The sequence below is a fragment of the Cebidichthys violaceus genome, unplaced genomic scaffold (genome assembly GCF_023349555.1).
Source record: "Cebidichthys violaceus isolate CVI_PGR_0920_01 unplaced genomic scaffold, fCebVio1.0.p SCAF_1, whole genome shotgun sequence".
Classification (NCBI taxonomy): Eukaryota; Metazoa; Chordata; class Actinopteri; order Perciformes; family Stichaeidae; genus Cebidichthys; species Cebidichthys violaceus.
In genome coordinates, this window is record NW_027176262.1 from 4,771,358 (window position 1) to 4,792,642 (window position 21,285).

The 21,285-nt window shown below is 43.6% G+C and overlaps 1 protein-coding gene across 3 annotated transcripts in view; it reads right to left on the minus strand.

Annotated features, from left to right (window-relative positions):
- gdpd5b (glycerophosphodiester phosphodiesterase domain containing 5b) overlaps nt 1-21,194 on the minus strand; it is a 37,513-nt gene extending 16,319 nt beyond the window's left edge. For all 3 annotated transcript variants that reach the window (XR_011102689.1, XM_068707171.1, XM_068707164.1), the window contains exons 1-2: nt 20,834-21,194; nt 8,713-8,886 (exon numbers count right to left, since the gene is read on the minus strand). Coding sequence is in view for 2 of the 3 variants with exons in the window: in XM_068707171.1 (XP_068563272.1) it covers nt 8,713-8,829 (117 nt within the window). In the remaining variant the exon portion in view is untranslated. The remainder of the gene's footprint in view (nt 1-8,712; nt 8,887-20,833) is intronic.
- Nucleotides 21,195-21,285: the final 91 nt, after the last annotated feature.

The following is a 21,285-nucleotide window of genomic DNA, read 5'->3' on the forward strand; positions in this document are numbered from 1 at the left end:
AGTGAGTTTGGTTTTTGGACAAAATCTAAAAGCTTTTCAAATGTTAAAGTTTTGGATCGTGACACAATCAAATTCCACTGCCTGGAAGTATTTCTAACAGTGCAGCATTGTGAAGGTCACGTTTTGGCTTCAAGCTTGTTTTAAGAGCTTTCACGACTGTCTGAAAAACGTTTTAATTAATTTCTGGGCATGGTTTTATGACATAACAGAGGCCAGTTGTACGAAAAAGGGAAACAAGCCCGAGGGAACGCTGATGCGATCCCCTGCCTCTCATATTTGGACATGGCCTCTGAATGAATTTCACACGTGCAAAAGAAAAAAGAAAAAAAAACATTATGCAAGAAGGTCCGCTTACATCAGATAATAAGGGCACCAGATAACACAGGCAGGAAATGACCCGAAAAAGTAAAAGCTAGAAAGGTACTTCCTGCTATTATTATCTTAAGCAAATACTGTTAGACTCTTCGGGTGGGTTTATCTTTTTTTTAAATCTTTTTTTTATTTATAAAACAAAACAATGTTTAACCCTAAACCATTCAGATACGTCTCAGCAAATCAATTCCAGCAGCAGAGTTTACCACGGTCTCATGTAGACAAACAGCGCTGCTCACTGATGAGAAAGCGGTGACCCGTGGTTCCCATGGTCCTAAAAGACTACCTGGAAACACCTCAGAGTTACGACCATGCTCACCGCCAGCCCTTTCATTACCCCACCCCCCGCCCTGTGAATTATGTTGGAATGCGACCCGAGAAGCCCCTGAGAGAGCTGCGATGGTGTGATTTGGTCAATAAGTTACACTGAAGTCTCTTTAATTAATTAGATCATCTAACACACTGAATCCTAAAGCCACCTCTGGGATCTATAAAGTGCGATTTTGTCATCTACGGAACACTGCTGTATTGTCTTGAACATTATAGATTTCTTCCTCTAAAACTAAGACAAACATTAAAGAATAACTGACTTCTCGTTCATTTGAACTCCTTGTTGGGTCTGACGTTCTCTTCCCGTCTGCCGGATAACTCAGCTGCAGAGCTCGTCCAGCCTGACGCGACTTGGCCTGCCCTCGTGACATCGCATTACAATTCTGCATGGCTGGCATTTTTTATCCGGGCACAGCACCCCCATGGCACGGACCGACAGTGCGGCAACAGACATTTTATCAGAACGCCACATTCTCTGGGAGTGTTTAGAGAGCATTGTGTGCCAACAGTGGTCCGTGCTCCGGTCTAATAATGATTCTGACTGGTGCTGTAATGTTTGCCCATCGGAGACATCATAGAGGACGAGTTGTCCTTTGGAAGATTCAGAGCTATTGAGTTAGCTTTAATTCAAATCAAATTACAAGATGTGCTGCAATTCAAATAATATTCAAAAACTTTGCAATGACTTTTCAAAACCATCAAGGACCCCTTCTGTAGTAGTGATGGTGTCCAACTGCAGTGGCTAAGATTACATTTCTAAAATAGTAAACTAATTTGCAGAAATATTGGAAGTCGTAGAATAAGCCCCAGAGAACAAACTCCACTGCTAAAAATACAAGGATCGTATGGATCAAGGAAAAATAAATTGCAAGTATACACTCTTATTAAAAACTAAAAAGCATATATTCCTGAAAATCCTCCACTTAAAGGCTCTGTCCTTATCAGATATATTCCTTAGGGTTGTTTGTTTGAAGCAGTTATGAAACATGCAGACAGCCCTTTTTAGGCGCTTACCAGTCAAACAGTGTTTTGCTCTGGCAGTAATATATTGAGGGACTGCGAAAAACACTAAAAATAGCGTGAAAGTGATCATTGCTGACTCATCCCAGTGCAGAGGAAATTGCGTCAGTGATTTAACATCTGGGAACAGCAGGTGGAGAGAGACAGACACAGAGAGACAGACACACAGAGAGAGAGAGAGAGAGAGAGAGAGAGAGAGAGAGAGAGAGAGAGAGAGAGAGAGAGAGAGAGAGAGAGAGAGAGAGAGAGAGAGAGAGAGAGAGAGAGAGAGAGAGAGAGAGAGAGAGAGAGAGAGAGAGAGAGAGAGAGAGACGACAACTTTGACCTTTGTTCAGAAATATTTAAAGACTTAAGTGACGGCGGCAAAGAATGTTGTAGCAATTTAAAAAGCATATAAAGGTCTTTTTACAGGCACGGTCTGTTCCGAGCCAGCGCAGTGCAATAAGAGCAAACACATTTTTACCTTTGTGTGTCCCTCAGTGGCTCTCTGTCTGAAGTTTGTACTTACAGTTGTGGTCAAAAGTTTACATACACTTGTAAAGAACATAATGTCATGGCTCTCTTGAGTTTCCCCGTTATTTCTAAAACTCTGATTTTTCTCTGATAGAGTGATTGGAACAGATACTTCTTTGTCACAAAAAACATTCATGAAGTTTGGTTCTTTCATAACTTTATTATGGGTTAACAGAAAAAGTGATCAAATCTGCTGGGTCAAAAATATACATACAGCAGTGCTAATATTTGGTTACATGTCCCTTGGCCATTTTCACTTCAATTAGGAGCTTTTGGTAGCCATCCACAAGCTTCTGGCAAGCTTCTCGTTGAATCTTTGACCACTCCTCTTGACAGAATTGGTGCAGTTCAGTTAAATTTGATGGCTTTCTGACATGGACTTGTTTCTTCAGCATTGTCCACATGTTCTCAATGGGATTTAAGTCAGGACTTTGGGAAGGCCATTCTAAAACCCTAATTCTAGCCTGATTTAGCCATTCCATTACCACTTTTGATGTGTGTTTGGGGTCATTGTCCTGTTGGAACACCCAACTGCGCCCAAGACCCAACCTTCGGGCTGATGATTTTAGGTTATCTTGAAGAATTTGAAGGTAATCCTCCTTCTTCATTATCCCATTTACTCTCTGTAAAGCACCAGTTCCATTGGCAGCAAAACAGCCCCACAGCATAATACCACCACCACCGTGCTTGACGGTAGGCATGGTGTTCTTGGGGTTAAAGGCCTCACCTTTTCTCCTCCAAACATATTGCTGGGCATTGTGGCCAAACAGCTCGATTTTTGTTTCGTCTGACCACAGAACTTTCCTCCAGAAGGTCTTATCTTTGTCCATGTGATCAGCAGCAAACTTCAGTCGAGCCTTAAGGTGCCGCTTTTGGAGCGAGGGCTTCCTTCTTGCACGGCAGCCTCTCAGTCCATGGAGATGCAAAACACGCTTGACTGTGGACACTGACACCTGTGTTCCAGCAGCTTCTAATTCTTGGCAGATCTGCTTTTTGGTGGTTCTCGGTTGACTCTTCACCCTCCTGACCAATTTTCTCTCAGCAGCAGGTGATAGCTTGCGTTTTCTTCCTGATCGTGGCAGTGACAAAACAGTGCCATGCACTTTATACTTACAAACAATTGTTTGCACTGTTGCTCTTGGGACCTGCAGCTGCTTTGAAATGGCTCCAAGTGACTTTCCTGACTTGTTCAAGTCAATGATTCGCTTTTTCAGATCCATGCTGAGCTCCTTTGACTTTCCCATTGTAGCGTTTGTGGGCGTTTGTATCCAATGAGCCCTATTTAAATGGCCTCAGAGAAGTCACCAGTTGTAGTCACTCATAATCACTCACAAGAAGTTAAGAGGCCATGCTATGAAGCTCATTTCATTGACACAACTTTCTAAGTCACCAAAATTGCTAATTCATGTTGCTGTATGTATATTTTTGACCCAGCAGATTTTGTCACTTTTTCTGTTAACCCATAATAAAGTCATGAAAGAACCAAACTTCATGAATGTTTTTTGTGACAAAGAAGTATCTGTTCCAATCACTCTATCAGAGAAAAATCAGAGTTGTAGAAATAACTGGAAACTCAAGAGAGCCATGACATTATGTTCTTTACAAGTGTATGTAAACTTTTGACCACAACTGTATCTCGACTTCGTATGGCTCACAGCCAGTCCAGTCCAGTGGATTATGATCCAAGCAGCCAATAATGTATTTATTAAACAGGCTTATTGGATTTTCTTTTTTTTTTTAAATCTATTTACAGCAGTAATCTTGTGAAGTTCAAAATATCTCACATCCTTCTGGGAGGCTTTTTTTAAAATGTATTATATCACCAATTGTCCTGTTGAGCCGACACCATCAAGCTATTTAACCATTCTTTAGACCACAGCTCCAAAATACTGTTCAGCGCTCCCTTTGCTGACCCACATGCCCAGAATCAGGTCTACTAGGATTTAATGCAAATAAACGTATCTGTGGTGAAGATCATTTGAAGTAATTAGTTTAAGTAAATATACCGCAAATCTGAAACCATCCGGTTTTGCAGGTTTTGTGGTATTTCCCTTTAGTGTGTGGTGAATATCATTTGGGCTTTCGGGTGTGTGAAGTTACCTTCTACTTATTTAATGTAGTTACAGTATTAATGTACAGAGATATGTAATAAACTGACCTTTAAACACTTTAAACACTTAACATGTTTGTGTAGACCTTCTGGTGCTTTAGATGTGGTCCTCTGGGACCCAATCAGATTAAAACCAGAGAAATGAGGCATTGATTTTGTAATGGTAGCAGGGATTCCTCCGATATTCATTTAGCCTATAAGAGCAAAAGCTAATGACAACGCCACCATGACTGAACGATCTGCGAGCTCTCTCCCTCCAAGAATGCTTCAATATATCAAACGGGATCTAGGCTGCAGTGTAGTGCCATATAGGATGGATATGATTTATGTTCAGCATGATTATTTAAACAAAGCAGAAGGCCACACAACACACGTTGATTTACATCCGATTTGCAAGTCAACCACGTCCCAAATATAGAGCCAGGATGAAAAGTTCTTGAGAAGTGATGAGAAAATAAATACATTCACACATGAAAACTAGTCATCCTGCGGATTCACTAGTCAAGTCGTGTATCGTCGTGTAAATTCATACTAATTGTCAAACCTACACATGCAGCCACAGTAGCTTTCTGTTGTGTGACCCGGAACCATGAGACGGAGAAATAACACAGCCTGAGAGCCGATCACTCAGACAGGATTACTAGTTTATTAATAACTAACATTTCTACCAGAGCATTCGTTTGTGGAGCTACAGTTTGAGCGGACTGCAGATTAAATGTAGGCATGTTTGGGTCTGTGCTGGTTACTTCCTGTGCGAGGACTTCATGGAGAAACCGTCCTTGCATCATTTACAGTGACACGCCGTCTGTTCTCTACACCGATATCACAACACAACTTTCTCAACACTTTTTGTGCTTCTGGCTGCGATATAAACTCCATGTGGGTTACAGTTCATATCGACTATATGACGCGATTAGTCATCGGAGGGAAGACAAGTGCTTACTACTGTATTGGCGATCTACTCAAAGATGCTGAAAATATCCGAAGAACCGCAACACCCAAGCTCTGAGAAGATGTAAATCAGACTACTAGTTTATTATTCACTTACTCAATGTAACGTGCTTCTATAGTGTGCTTTGATAGCCAACATGTGGATTCCCTATGTAGACTACACACAACTAAATGATGCATTCAATTAGACAGCTTGACTCCAGCATGCTGCCATCTGACATGCCGAGAGAAAATATGCTGCGGGACGGTCCTGAATAAATCCGCTGACAAACACAAAGCCCGACAGATACAAACAAAACAGCAACATGTCGGCGTGTGTGAATAAACTCGACAGCTCGTGTGGTTGTAGGAGAGATTACTTTCAGCTCACATTGGCCGTTATTCTTTCGCTGACGGTGCTTCTTTCCCTGCGAGGGCCTCCGTCATCTTCACCGGATTTAACACCTCGGTCCCTCGTCACATTCCTGAGCATATCCAGATAAGTCTCTGGCATTTCACAAAGGGTGTGCGCTGCTTCATAGTGCAGCCACACAACACCTTTATAATACTGAACCTCCAGGACCTCCACTCCTTTTAGCACAGTGAAACTACAAATACAGAAATACTGTAACAGACTACTGCTTCTGTAGTAAAATGCATGTAATATACATACAATCCATATGAGCTATTACCATTTCCTACATTAAAACGCATCTCAAACCACCCATCACACCCTCATCATGTAGTCAGCTCATGGGATTTATTGAGGCTTATGACCTTTCAGCCAGACAGCTGGAGGGACGAGTGTACAAGTACGTGATCAAGTACACAAAACGAAGGAGATGTCCCGTAGAAATGAATACCGGTCCAAAAACTGAACTCATACCAAAAAAAAAAAGATGAGAAAAAGGGAACAACGTAATCATCAAGATACAACAATTATTTCTATTTTAAGCCGGCTCATTTGATCTTATATTGTATTACATTATAAGCGTTGCTATCCAAAGTAACTGAAACCACAATAAGCCATTGTGTGGAGTCTCCATCGGTGTAGCTGCTTGTTCGAGGTAACTCCGTCGTCTTATTGGTCCCATATTTCTCTGTCCGGGGATAATGAATGCCCACGAGATAATTGCACAAAAGGGAGGCAGAGCAGCTTTGCTTCTATTTTAGAAGCCTTTGTGTGACTGAATGGTAAAGACGGGCTAAATGGAAATACTTTCAATTATTACTGAGAGGCCAGATCGGCTTGCACTGCGTGACGTGGGCCGTCTCCCTGCAAAGCACCGTGAACGCAGACGGAAGCTGCCGCACTAAGACAGACGGTCGACCTGAATGGCTCGTTACGTGTGAACAAAAAAAAAAGGGTTGAGAAATGGCCTGATCCACTCGTAGATTATGAATGAGTCCTACAGCTGATTCAACGGGAGATTCTCAGGTCTCACGCGTCTGTGATTCGCTCAGGTCCGGTTACAGGTAGCCGATACCCGTCCTTGATTGGTCACAGTGTGTTTACTGGAATCGTTAAAGATGCAGTCCTATATGACATCACCTTGACCCCGTGCTAGAAAGCATCCTCAAAGGAAACGACAGCTCTCAAAGAAATACAGACAAATGAATAGCAGATTACACCGCTCTATTCTTCACAAGTAGACACTCTTAGTAGTTGTCTATATGTAAAACTAGTGTAGAACACCTCATTTTGGCTCAATCGCTCACTATGTTCACACATTGAAAGCCTGTTGAAGGGAAAATATCCACTTTCTGAATCAACTGAACAGGAATGGACCGTGTGCTTCTTACACCGGGGTCAAGATGAGCGCTGTCCAACCGCCACATGGTCAAAACAAAAAGGATGAGCACCGTGAACAAAGAATGCTGACTCGGCACTATCCTATCAGTCGGACTGAAAGACAACCAACAGGAAACAGAGCTACGCGGTGTCCAGTTTCCTAGAAACAGGAGGGGAGGAAAAAAAAATTAAATCTATACACCTCTTTATTTGGTTCAGTAAATGTTTTTTATATGATCCACGAGCTATCCAAAATACAACCACCCATCCCTGCCGGGGTTATTTGGCTCCGCCTGTTTACACACCTAATGTAGCTTTAAGGCACACCACATGTTGTCTTTGCCATCTGTGTGCAGAGTGACACAAGTCTATTGTCTGTGTCCTAGGGTTGTGCTCGTCTACAGTGTGGTATGTGCGGGCATAAATAAATGATCCAGCCCAGTCTCTGAGTGTGTGTGTGTGTGTGTGTGTGTGTGTGTGTGTGTGTGTGTGTGTGTGTGTGTGTGTGTGTGTGTGTGTGTGTGAGAGTGCACACAAGGTGATGAGCTGTGTGTTTGTTGCAGCAACAAAGCCTGTGTGTCCTTCCTAAATACGGAATAGAGATAAAGGGAAAGGTCAGGAAAAATTCCTCTTCTTGTGTCGGCTGTAATACTTATCCTGACATGTGCCTTATTTTAGGAAGACCAAAAAAAAAAAAAGCACTGCAGTGTTCTTAGGTTGGAAGTAAAATGGTGCAAAGTTAACTACAAATTAAAAAAGTCAGAAGCTATGAAACAGATAATTATGGCATAATTAAGAATAGGCATACATTTAAATATATAAAAACAATTCAAAGCACAACCGCCAGCATCAAGGCTCTATACGAGACACAGGTACAGAGAATAAAAACACATTTGATGGATAATATTCATAACAGAACGCAGGAGATGACAGACTACTGGAGACAGTGGAGTACTGCAATATCACATGAGCCTCTATGTTGAAAGCTCAAGGTTATGGAGTGGGAGACATATTTGGTCAAAGATAATTGTTCATTCTTAACCAGTGTTGAGAGACAAACGGTATCTGTGGACCATTAGGAGCACAGATGGGGTTCTCTGGGTTTTATATGTTTACTCCTGAGTAGTACATTTACAGTAGAACTTCCCACCTCCTACACAGGCATCTTGTTATTCAGAGCTGTGAAAAGTCTCACATTAATGCAACAAAATGTAGGCGGCAGGTAGGCCACTGGATGATGTAGAAAACAGATGAGGAAAAACATAAATTAAAATCCATTTCTAAAAAGGACTGCTATTAAAAGAGGTGAAAAGTGATATCGTTCTACATCGATCTCCCAGCACGGCACAGTTATCATTGAAATGACCTGAGCAGGATGAATTACACAGAGATTGACATAATCAGGTCTCAGGCACTGCCGACCTGAACACGTGAGTGTGTGTACAGCGCATCCTGTGAGATGTAACAGAGCTTCATACCATTAAATATAGTTTTTTTTTTTTTTTAAATGTAAAACTTAAGTAAATCTGTGAGGTGTGAAAGATTCACAGCCAGATTTACAGCATTTGTTTTGATTGATGCTGTTCACCCACTAAAGGGGGTTTCCTCCCCTCCTCTCCTCTCCTCTCCTCTCCTCTCCTCTCACCTTGGTGGTGTCATCATGGGAACGTTGGTAGCGCTTCCAGCGGCAGCCGTAGATCCCGGTGATACACGACAGACACAGCTGGCGCTCATAGACCTGGAGGGGTTGGTGCTTCACCATGCTCCTTCAGTCAGTGCTGCTCCCAGAGCTCGAACATCCCACTGACGACCAAGAACCCTGAGAGAAAACAACAAAAAGAGAAATGTTAGCGATTACAACATGTTGAGACCAAAGAAGAAGACACGGGAGAAACAATTACAGTCGAGTAGCAAGTCTGGCACCCTGATAGAAAACACATGCTGACCTGAGAAGCAGCATGCTTTGACACAAAGCCTAAAATGAAGACCTCGTTTCCCAGCTCCTGTTACCAATGACAACTGAGGCTGCTAGGAGCCCACAAATCTACTGAGCATCACATTAAATTACAGTGACCATGAATACATCACACAGTCCCTACATATCTGGGTCAAAAGACAGCATGCAGGCCTCATCCCTCCCTTTTATGTCAGGGCCAGGAAGAGAAAAAAAAAAGAAAAAGAAGCCAGGCATAGAAAAGGCCAACAGGTGTAACAAAGGATGTTATACAACGGTGACATTTGAGCAAAACCCTTCAACTTAACAGTATAAAAAGAAGACAATGCAGGCTGCTGTGTACAGCTGTAATGGTTAATGTAGCAGAGCAACACTGAACCCAAACAGCTCCACTACCCCCCACCCCCCCCCCCCCCCCCCCTCTCTCACTGTAGAGGAGCAGAAGAGCACCACGGTACTGTAGACAATACCCAGCAGCCCCTTCTCATGCTAGTGACCATGGTAGGAAGTAGAGCAGGCTGCGTTGGCTGTGAATAATCAGAGTTTATAACTCAGTCCTCCCGTTGAGCGCCTGCCGATTCAGCACTGAGACTAACAATAATGATATTATAGGAGCGCTGGCTGTTATCACAAGTTTACCTCACTCTCCAGGAACACGGTGGAGCCCTCTGCCTCAGATCAATCTGGGGCTGAAAGTGCATCATTTTGATTTGAAGAGCATAAATGAACTGAGAATACTTAATTTAATGACATGATTAACGTCTACACACAAACACGTTTTCCTGGGATCATTTTAACTGGTGATATTCCTCTAGCACATGGCTACAGCTGATGTTTCAGAGTATTTGTGCGTGTTAACTACACTCTTCCTGCTGTAATCAGGCTGTCTGAGGCTCTGGGCAGCTGCTCATTAGCAGCTGCTGCAGTGGCCATGCTTCCTGTTATTAGTAAAAAAAACGGCTCTGAGGAGGGTGGGCCTGACCCGAGGGTATCAGGAACATCGCCCACCCCAGCAGGACCACAAAAAGGTCCGGACAGGCAACGCTACTCTACGCCTTAAATTAAAAAAAAAAAAAAAGTCTTACACTTTAGACAAAACCTCGTATCTTGCAGTAGAACAAACAACATTGGTACCAAGCCGAGTGCTGGCAGTGATGCAGAGAATCCCTTTCTTTCCGACCACTGGTCAAACACAATATACGACTGTGTTAATTAATTTTCACCTTATCTTACCTGGAGTCTGTACTACTGTATCCTGTCCTCATAAAACTGTCATGAAGCCAAGCAGGGATTTAGACCTTGATCAGATCAGGAACTATATGACTACTCTAGCATAGCAAGTACGCTCGTCTGATGCTGCTCATGAATAATTCACGTCTGTCGGGTGGAGGGAGATCACAGCTTTGTGAGAACTGATTTTTCAGTCTTGAATCCTGCATTTCAGTCGACGTGTTCCGCACACTGACTGTTTACTTGCATCAGACCAAAGACTGTTCAAACGTGATTGGCCAATACTACTCAGACGAGAGAAGGAAACCAGAATGCTTCCGATGACAACAGTTTGTGTTTTTTTTGGCTAGTAGTCGGGGTCTTTATTATTAAATTATGAAATATTAATATTGGCAGGTTTGACCCACCTGTCGTGTTTGAGCAGCAGCTCCAAACATCATGAACAAAACAAACATGGATGCGTCTGGGCCTGCAGACCAAGCCTTTAAGAAAGAAAAGCTGACACAGTAATTCTCCGTTGGCGTGTTCATCCAGGCAAAAGTAACAACCACTTTCTGCCCGTCATGTTGTCACTTGTTGACAAATTATAACGTTCAAACCCTGTATCCATAGCAATGCCTCCATGTTGTTACGGCTGAACGGCTCATGCGGTTTATGTGGCAACATGTTTACCTCCTAAAGCTTCTGTTCACGCCAGTGACGCAGCCACTTGTTCCATCTAAGTCAAAAAACACAATGACTGCCGTACTTCAAATGGGCGGAACATCAAACGGCTCTTTTAATTCCAACTATTTGATGTGGGATATTATCATAATGAGGCCTCAGATTTGTCACCTTGAGATTGAAGGCTCATCCATTTTTCACTCCGTAGTTAATATGCCCCCGAACCTCATCCGAGCTGTACAGAGAGGGAATGAAAAGCGCCGCAATTAATCCCTTTATCAGCATGATGTCTTACCAGAAACTCATCAGCTAAATGACCCAGCCAGCCGGGACAATTACATCTTGAATAAACGGCAACTAATTGGCAAAAGCCAAGTTAAATACAGCACGAGCAGTAATGTTCTGCAGTTGAATCTCGGAGAGAAATCACATTCATCCAGGAGTCTGCACTCGTGTCATTGCGGTCGTATTTCGCCAACACGGATGCGACGCCGCAGACCACAGTAGGTGTGACCACCATATGGCTGCAGGGTCACAGTGAATCAGACTCAAAAACAGAGACCACTGAGTACAAAACAAGAAAAGACCTCGTTCTTCGTGCTTAGTTTCAAGCCCTGAAACACCGTTTGATGCCGTCAGCTATGTTGCCCCATCGTGACTGAACTAGATTAAACAGGTGAAGGCAACAAGTGAAGCAGCTTTTCTAACATGTATGCGTTCTGTCACACGAGTTGTCTGAACGAGAAGAGAAGATTTGGGGGTTGTGTGAACCCCCCCCCCCCCGAACGGCGGCGGTTGTCATCCCCTTTTCTGCTGCCTCATTTCCTCCAATCAAAAGGCCCAGTAAGAGGAAAACAGTCTGCGAGGGAGGAAATGCTTCAGCAGTTTCCCAGCAGAGAACAGTGTCTTCTCCTGACCAGGGAACTAAGGTAGAGGCCACGCAGCAGACGACTGTGGGATCCGAGGCTAATCCACTAATGACAAACAAAAAGTTCATGAACGCAACACAGAAACATGTTAAGAAATCCATTTCGTCTTCTGCAAACGGGCCTCCACTTAATCTCTCCGGATCCCCGTCATGTTCAAATGATCTGAATTGCGAGAATCGAGAACATGCACTTGACATCAAGTAATGAAGCAGCGCCGCGGAGACTTGGCTAAACCATGCGGCATCAAAAGATGCTTGTGAGGGAGTTGATTAGTGACACATGGATGACGGAGCCCATTATAACAAGCAATGAGAGAGTCATTACAGCAGAGCCGTTACAGCCGACTCAGCACATGGTCTCTCTGTAGAAGACATACAGAGTCTTGGCCCTGTTTAAAATGACGTCATGAATTTCATGCTTTGCCTTCCGAGATGTGTTCTTGGCGCCGTCAAAGAACGGCTTTCATTTTGACCTAGTTTCTTCAACAGTACGATAAAAAAATAGAATGATCAGACTGCATCCACCATCATGTGTTGACAGTCTTAAACACCCCAAAAATAACCAGGAAGTTGATGAGCAGACAATTCAACCATGAAACACCAACGGAGTCAGTCAAAATCAAAGAGTTTAAGCTCCTGTAAGAGGTTTTTGTCCAAGGAAACCTCCAATTTATATATATATATATATATATATATATATATATATATATATATATATATATATTACATATACATAACTGTTCACGTCTTCTAGAACACTTGACAAAGTAACACAAACATGTGGAAACTAGACCTTCAGCATTCCCCAACAAAAACAGCGTTTAGCCTGTTTCCATTTTAACTCCGAATGCAACCGTAAATATTATCAGCGTAACTCAAGTTATCAACATAATCCTCACCAAACCCTTATATAAATCACTCCCACGAGTCAGTGTGGAGGGAAGCGGAGAATTAATGGCCACAGCCTCCAGCCCACAGCTCCAGTTCATCCCGAGTCTGACATTTAGTCCCACCACAAACCACTCTCAAATTGTCCGGTCAGCTGAGCCAGTGAGCGACAACTATTACCACTTCAGAGAGAAGGTGATTTGCCACTTCATCTTCCTAAAAGCCTTTCAGTCCCGGGTCCACATGGGTCACAGCCATTGAGTCCACTTTGTTAGTGCCACAAAAAAGGTAAACCTACAAACAGGAGGGTGTCATGATGAGCAGTCTGCTCTCACACAATACTGGATACTGATTAGCCAACTGCAGGTAAGCAAAAAGCCCTGACAATGCAGAATTAGGTGCATCCTGGCTAACAAGCTTTTTGTTCTGATGTTAGGGAAAATGATGACCGGAAAAACTGTTCCCAAGGTTGTCAACGCTGGATGAAAGAGGGAGGTTTTGTGGAGGCACTTTTTCTTTTTAGATTCATCTACTAATGGTTAGCTGGGTTTAACACATTGAGAATGAAGTGGCACTGTGAAAATGTCTTATTATTATTTACTGTGTTAACTTTTATGCTCGGAAATATTGAATCAAACTCAGTGCTGGTAGATCCTCTGATCCGGGGTAAAAAAGAAAAGGTGATTTTCCGTGTTATTTTCCTTGGCATAATAAACTGCTAACTGTAATAATGAATATATTGGCTGTAATGTTTTGGAGGTCCTTGACATGAAAAACGGTTGAGATTGCTCTCAAAATCCCACGAGTGCTGAATTTTTGTGGCTTCCATTTATGTCCATTGCTCACTTAATGCTACGATGGGGACTTGGGAAGCGGCGCAATACGTAAGAAAGTAGTTAAAGTACTCATATTCATTATATATTTATTGGTCAACACATGACATTGTTTTACTTTCGTGTGGCACTTTGTAGACGGTTTTACTGGCGTCCTTTGATAAACTCGGTGGCCGTTGCACCTCGTAGCTTTCCCTCGTTATCAATGTAACTTCTTTGTTGTTACTTCCTCATTGTGTAGGTGCAGCAGGCATAAGCTGGCCGGAGCAGGTGGCTACGTGAGGCTATTGGACAGCACTGCTTCTTTGAAGTCACCGTGGCGACCGTGGGAATAGTTCTCCACATATTCCTGAAGAATATACACGAGAATGGATGTAGTTTCATTTCTAAGTATACGAGAGCGGCGGCCTGAATACTCAATAACATCAGAGTACAAGTTTCTCTCTCAAGCTTATGACATCAAGATGAAAAAAAAAAAAAAAAAAAAAAAAAAAAGAAGCATTCAACACGTACTTGTTGGGAGGCGCTGGTGCCAGAACATTCTGGCCTGGCAAATGAGGATAGAGGGGTATTGCGAAACGCTTACACAAGAGCTGTCGGGTGTTAATGTCCATCCTGCGTTCATGATACTGCACAGGTCATGATTTGCATTTAATGATTATTGACTCTGAAACAGACAGATCCAATAATCTTGAGTCAATGCATTCTCTTGTGACATGAAGAATGCTTTAGAAAACAGCACCGTTTCAATAGAACCACAATGCAGACGACAGAAGGGACAAGACAGCTCGATGGAGCACAAACAACTGCTCACTGTTGGAGAATGATTGGGGTTTTCTTCTGGCTATAGCCGAGCAGTCTGTACAGCAGCTTACAATAGCAAAGTCGTTAAACCTGGGGTTTAAAAGGACTCCCAGGGCTGTGCCATACAAGGTAGCGAGCAGTGCAACTCGAACTCAAAGCCAGCTGAGAAAGAAAGGTTATTGTGAGGGGAGATACTTTTCAAACTGACCCGACGGCACGAAACGACGACTGAGAATCCGTCGACCGCATTGTTAGCAAAGATGGTGGGAGGAGTGTGGCGGAAGAACATCCGCATCAATCTGACACTCTGCTCATCAAACTGACAGCTCATCAATTTGGCAAAATGTGGGTCAGAGATAATCCGAGGAAAATTGTATCTAATCATGCTCCATCAGTGGCTCCAAATTAGAACATTGACAGCAGGAAGAGGAAGCGTAAGTCTGAAACAATCATTTGTCGTATTGGACGCAGCCAGCAATGAGTTCACTGTGGTCTGGACTTGGGTTTAAAAGCGGGGAACAGGATTGAAACCAACGTAAAGTCCGTTCGGAAGACTTTAGCTGAGTAAAAAACAGTTTGTGCAACCTGCAGTATAAGTGGGTCAAGTGATATGTGGAGATGCTGCTTCCATTTTTCATCCGGAGGTAAAAATAATCTCTAAGGAGTGAACTGAGCTGGCTGGATGCTGCAGGGACAGTGCTTGACAAAGCTGTGTAGATACAGAGACCAATAAAACCATATTAGGTGATTTCCAGAGCCTTGTGGATGGAGGCGTTGGTCATTATTGATTTAGGTGTTTCAGGCACTGGAAATACTCACCCGATGCACCATGAAAATATTAGCTACAGTTTGAGCAACAACTTTTAGGTTTCATCTACTTCGGAGTATACCGTGTGGGAACCACCCAGACAAATGTTGTGGTGAAAAGGCGTAAAAAGGAAAACAAAGAAAGAAATGCCAAAGTCAACGTTGTGGGGTTTGAACTGAGCAGCTTCCTGCTGTGAGGTGACGACGCTGACCTCTGATCCACCTAGCTGCTGTTTAGGCAGCTGATGGCGTGTGGGTTTGAATAATTATCACCTTAAAGACTGGATGACACCGGCTCTTGTCGGCTTCTGTTTCTACAAAGACACAACGGATGTTAAGAAGAGAAAGACGGGGACATACACGGTGTTTTGGGAGGAGCCAGGATGGGCCCTTTCCCCATTTTCTCAAACCAAACTTCAGCATCATGCCGTTATAACCACCAGGTGTGCCACATCTGGATCCTTTATACGAGCCTTAGATGAAGAAGTTTCTTTTCTAACAGCTTTACGGTCACACTTTCATCTGGATTTGATGTTCCTTCTCCCTGAGCTTGGAGCTTCCGCGCTCAGCTCGACCCACCTTATTAGCAGCTTCAAGCCACAACAACAGCCTGTCCCAGCTAGCCGAGCGTGTTATTGGTAATTTAGGAAAACCGTTCATAAAATGGTGCATGGATTTTGTAATGACAGTGGAAAACATTGGCAGATCTGTTTTGATGTTTTTACTGATTGCTCTTGAGAAAGTTAATGGTCCATTTTACAAATCTACAAATGCATTCTGTGTGAAAGAGCAGAACGGTGACAGATGGACAGTCCATTACGACACTTGTTGCCTCCGGCCTACTTAAACTGCTTTTCAGCAAAGCCTCCTAATACTCGTTATTTGCACGTCCCCCAAATAGCTGAACCTAGAGTATTTTATTCAACAAATGTTTCTGCTTTCACAGCTGCCTTTGCCATAAAATGCCGGTCAAAAGAGAGAGGGGAGGGGGGGGGGGGGGGGGGGCTGACCAGTCAAAACCACTGTAGCAATCCGGAGCTGGGAACCGCTTTCTTTCAACAGTACTGATGTGTAATCAAGTTCCATGGAGGCAGAGAGCGGTCCGAACTTCAGTTCTTTGGACTGCAAAGTTACAGTAATCAGTAAAATCAGTGACTGTAGCTTTGCCACTTCATGGCGTATGATTGTGATGCTGCTGGGCAGAACATTTTGGAACTACTTTCAAAAAGTCCTTTTTTTTTTTTTTTTTAACCTGGAGCACCGCTTCCTAAATTCATCTGCTGTGACCCATTTTCTTTCCTGCCGTTAGGCGTAAAGAAGTATAGAGAATGAATGGACCCCTCCTGGCCCGTCTCCCTGTTAGGGTTGAGAGAAGGTATTCTGGGGTTGGTTTCCTAATCATAGGTGATACTGTAGTGCTGATACTGTGGCCTGGAAAGCAAACAGCTGACAAAGACATCCGTGGCATGCAGAGACACGGTGGGAGCCATTGTTGTACCGCGTGCGCGGCGAACAGCCTCCTCGGTCGGACTGTTGTGGGTGGACTAGTGTGTTTTATCAAGATGCCATCTGCACGTCGACATGAGGGCTCTTTCCGCCACCATCTGTGTGTTGACATCACACCGAGTTCTGTCCTTTACTGCGACTGCTGTCGGAGCCCCGGAGGCAGGGCCAGACCAGCAGGTGCAAATATGGTGAGCTTGGCTTTCTGAGAGGGAAACTGAGCTTTCTCCCTCAACAAACATGTGGCTTCTTTAATTCTATTACAGGGATCATTACACAAAAACAACAAAACTAGATCGTTGTCAATACAAGTACAGCACAAGTTTGAAATAACATGAAAAACGACCAGTTAAGAGGATTAGAGAATAACAGTAAACACGTCTAACATTTTTTTTAAAAAAAAAGGGGTAAAACGAAGCACTGGCGGTTTGGAGAACTATAAAAAAGGGCTGATTCTCATTCTCATGACTCCCACCACAACAATGTGGTGGTGGGTCTCACATGGTGGGAATATTCCCAAGAACGAAAGAAAAACAAGCAGACTTGTTATGCAGTCAAGTAGGTATTTTTGCCTCTTTTCAAAAGCAGAGCCTCAGCTTGGACATAATAACTGTGCACCTCCCAGTTGTCTGAGCCTCGGACTTTGAAGAGAGCTCAAGTTGCAAACGAGCAACGACAGCGAACCAAAGCCCCCTGTGTTCCTCTGAGGGTTAAATAATAGCAATTAGCCTCGGGAATGTTACCTGCACAAATAAGGCGAGGTGGTGGAAACTTACATTTACTACCATCACGTTTACTGTGGGCTCGCATTCGACAATAATCAGAAACCACTGTCCTCACACAGATTTCATGTGCTGTCAAACGCTGAACTTGTCCATAGTCAAGAGGAACTGCTACGCATTGTAAACCTCAAGCATGTCTGACACAAAGGGGACACCAGCAAGGCCCCGACCTTCTCGGAGCAGGATGGAAATATTCTATTTCTATTTGACTTTTGCCTCCTGCCTGGAACTGCCACAAACCAGTTAACCCTTATTTTGTTTGACTCACAATTCTGTAGTACAGCGTGAAAGATGGTTCCAAGAACTGTTGCGATCAGCATGAACGTAACTCTGCATCACAGTATCAGTTACATTCCTGAATTACGAGTAGAAATATGAACGGTATAAGCTCAGCCCTCCCTAGCCTCCCACGTTGTTTGACAGTTTGAAACCTGCGGACTGAAGGACGTTGACTAAGGGCCTGTTCAGACCCGGCATCAACATGCTTCTTCAGGGATCCGTTCACAAGTGGACAAGCTCTAAGTTCAGGTGTGAAGGCACCCAAGACGCAGTGAGATCTGATCGCTCGGGTCACGGTCTGAGGTGGTCTAGGCCGCATTTGGCCAAAGCAATTTTAGCAGTGTGTCCGCAAATGTGTCCGGAGCCATACTGAAGGACCACCTACTCAACTGACGTGTGTGTGTGTGTGTGTGTGTGTGTGTGTGTGTGTGTGTGTGTGTGTGTGTGTGTGTGTGTGTGTGTGTGTGTGTGTGTTACTCGAGCAAGGTGATCCACAACTGCAAACGCTTCGTCGATCCCACATTGTAACTGCAGCGGCGAATACTTTGCGAGTTGCTACAAGCGCTGACTGAAGGTCCGTCTCTCGGAGCTGCCACCCTCTCCTGCTGGCAAAGAAGTCTCCCGGCAGCGAGGAGAACGACACGGAAAAGATTTAATCCAATAAACAAACTATCAAAACATACAAGGACTGCCGTTCTGTGAATCTTCACAACCAATCAGAGTCAGACCAGCTCACACTGCAAAGTCCTCCCCTCCTTAGCACCAATTGTTGCTTGCTTGTGCCCCATTATGGTTTCATTAACCCTCTTTCTCGAGAAATGCAGTTGCAGAAAGAAATTGGTTGCCGTTAAGTGCTGTGGAAATGACAGTACTTGACCTGAGTCAAGGCTGTGTACCATGATTATTATTGTCATTTTCTCAAATGTTTAAAATCAATTCAGTTCCCCATTCACTTTGCATTAAACATGTGCTGTTGCCTCAGCGAGTGAAACCACATTATTCATGTTGGGGCTACAAAATAATAGCGCACGCTTTCAGAAGCTTTCAGGTGGAGGTTGATCATCATTACTGGGGATAGTGCATGTTAGCATGTGAGAGAGAGAGAGAGACACACAGAGGATTGGACTTGACCTCACTGCTGCAGGGCAGCCAATAATAACAAGTCATTCTTTACAAGTCAGACTTGCCCTCCCTCTGGACGATTCCGCACAGCTTTGGACGGATCTCACAGATGTGTTTCTTTTGGTGTATATACGAAGCTAGCGAATTTCCTACAGGATATTGCATCTCTTGTAGGATGGGCATGTTTCTCTTCTTAAGGAGCCGCTATTTAAGGATGCAGTACATAAACATACAAGTACACAGCGGCAGTTATGCAAGCAGGGCGAAGCAGAATGTCGGCAATCACCGAATCAATACGCTCTCAAATGGACACTCGGTTCTGCTCCTGTCTATACGGTGCAACTCTACAAGTCTCATCAGCAGCAACATGCATGACACTTGCATGAGGAGCTAGATAAAGAAGAAATTAATTTAAAGCTCCGTAAAAAACCTGTGTGTAAAAGAGTGGGTGACCGGTGCGTGGATTACTGCTGTGAACACAGCATTCCTTCCTGTTCTGACCCATCACATCTCCCTTCTATTCGCCAGTTATTCTCCTAAAATAACATTTCCAGGGGAATATTCAAAGCACGCTCGAAAGACGCCTCAGTATTTTCAGCATTGCTCCACTTTGTTTTGTTTAAACAAATTTAAAGAACTGTGGAAATGTACACTATACGTTATGTCACCGTTTTTCCAGCTAACCTCAAAATGTCAACCGTTGCATCAACTGTTACTGGAGCAAATCTGAATGTCAAATGTTTATTTTCCTACATGGCATACAACATGAGACTCGATGTCATGATCTACAAACGTTTTCATAGCGCTGGCTGCCCTCAGGACAGGAGCTTTGCAGAAACATGTTCAGTTCTCCACTGTACACGCAAAAAAAAGAAGTTCAAAAACATATTCAGCACACTCCACTCCAAAGCCCTTCATTTGTAGACATTGTAAGAAAAAAAAGCAAAAAGAAACAGCCTGACAGACACTTTGAAAGCCATGACTCGTCCTGAGTAATCAGTCTATTGAAACCAAACCGGTTTGAATCTCTTTCAAAGTAATATCCGACATGCTTACAGGATGCAAATAAATGGCGTCTGTCAACTGGAAGCCTTTAGAAAAGCAAACAAGTGTGATGCCAGCTGTTTTTACTGGAGGTGTAGCACTGACAGATGGGGAAGTGTGTTAACACGGTCAGGTTGGATCTAACGATCAGAGAGGAGAAGCACCAAATGGATCCTCTCCAACATATTTACTAGATTACACTCCTTCTCATGAAGTGATGCATCACACAAAATGTGCAGCACAATATGCAATCTCAACATGGCAGGAAAAACAACCCCAAATGACGATCCTTCACCTCGAAAAAGAAACATTGAATGGTGTCATGAATTATGCAGTAGTGTGGGAAGAGTAAACACGTGCATACGGTGCATATGGGTGAAAAAAAAATGCAGACAATAGTCAACCTCTGTAGCTTTACGCGCATTATGCATTCATTCATTTGTGATGCACAAACTGAGGAGAATCGACCATGGCTTCACTGAAAAGGGAAACCCTGTCTTTCGTGGGACATCATGGGCGTGTCTCGTGTCTTTAGGTGCACATGAGATCCCTCAGTTAGCAGTGGGAGAAATACTGAGATTAAAGCATGTGATGGGTAAACACACATGGTTCTAACTAATACACTAAAGGGGTGTATAAGTGAGGAACGACAAAAGATCCAACCCTTTACGTTAAATAACGTGCAAAACTTGTGAGGGGTATTATCTTGTATTTTACATGTTTAACATATACGTCAATGAGGAATGCAACCGCTAACATGTGGAGAAAAAAAAAAAAAAAAACTGTTTACAAATGTTGCAGGAAAACTCACCGACAGGTAAATGTGTTCAAACAACACCTGAAACAAACCACATCACACACACACACACACACACACACACACACACACACACACACACACACACACACACACACACACACACACTCACCTGTCTGTGGGCTGCTAACGTTATCACCCGAGAGTCAAACGGGGACAACTCCTATGTCAAAAGTAACGTGCGTGCGAGAGAGAGAAAGGTGGGTGGTCGGTGACGCTAAATGCTGACAGAGCCGAAGTTTTACACCGAAAAACAAAAGGAGAGAAGAAGAAGAAGAAGAAGAAAAAAGCCGGGTGTAGTACGGTGGCCTCGGTCGAACGTTCGCTAAAATAAGTCCCGTTTCATATTTTCAGTTACTCCGTCCCCCTGTGCGTGTTCCTCGGTCCTCTTTGTGGTTAAAGCGTGCCTCTCCTCGTCTCTCTGTGTGTGAGCAGCGACACACACACACACACACACACACACACCGGCAGAGTAATTCAACACACTGAATGGTGGGAGGAGTGTGTGTCTGTCTTTTTATCTCCAGCCCGCCTGTACAGTGGGAGAGCGTCACCAAGCTGACT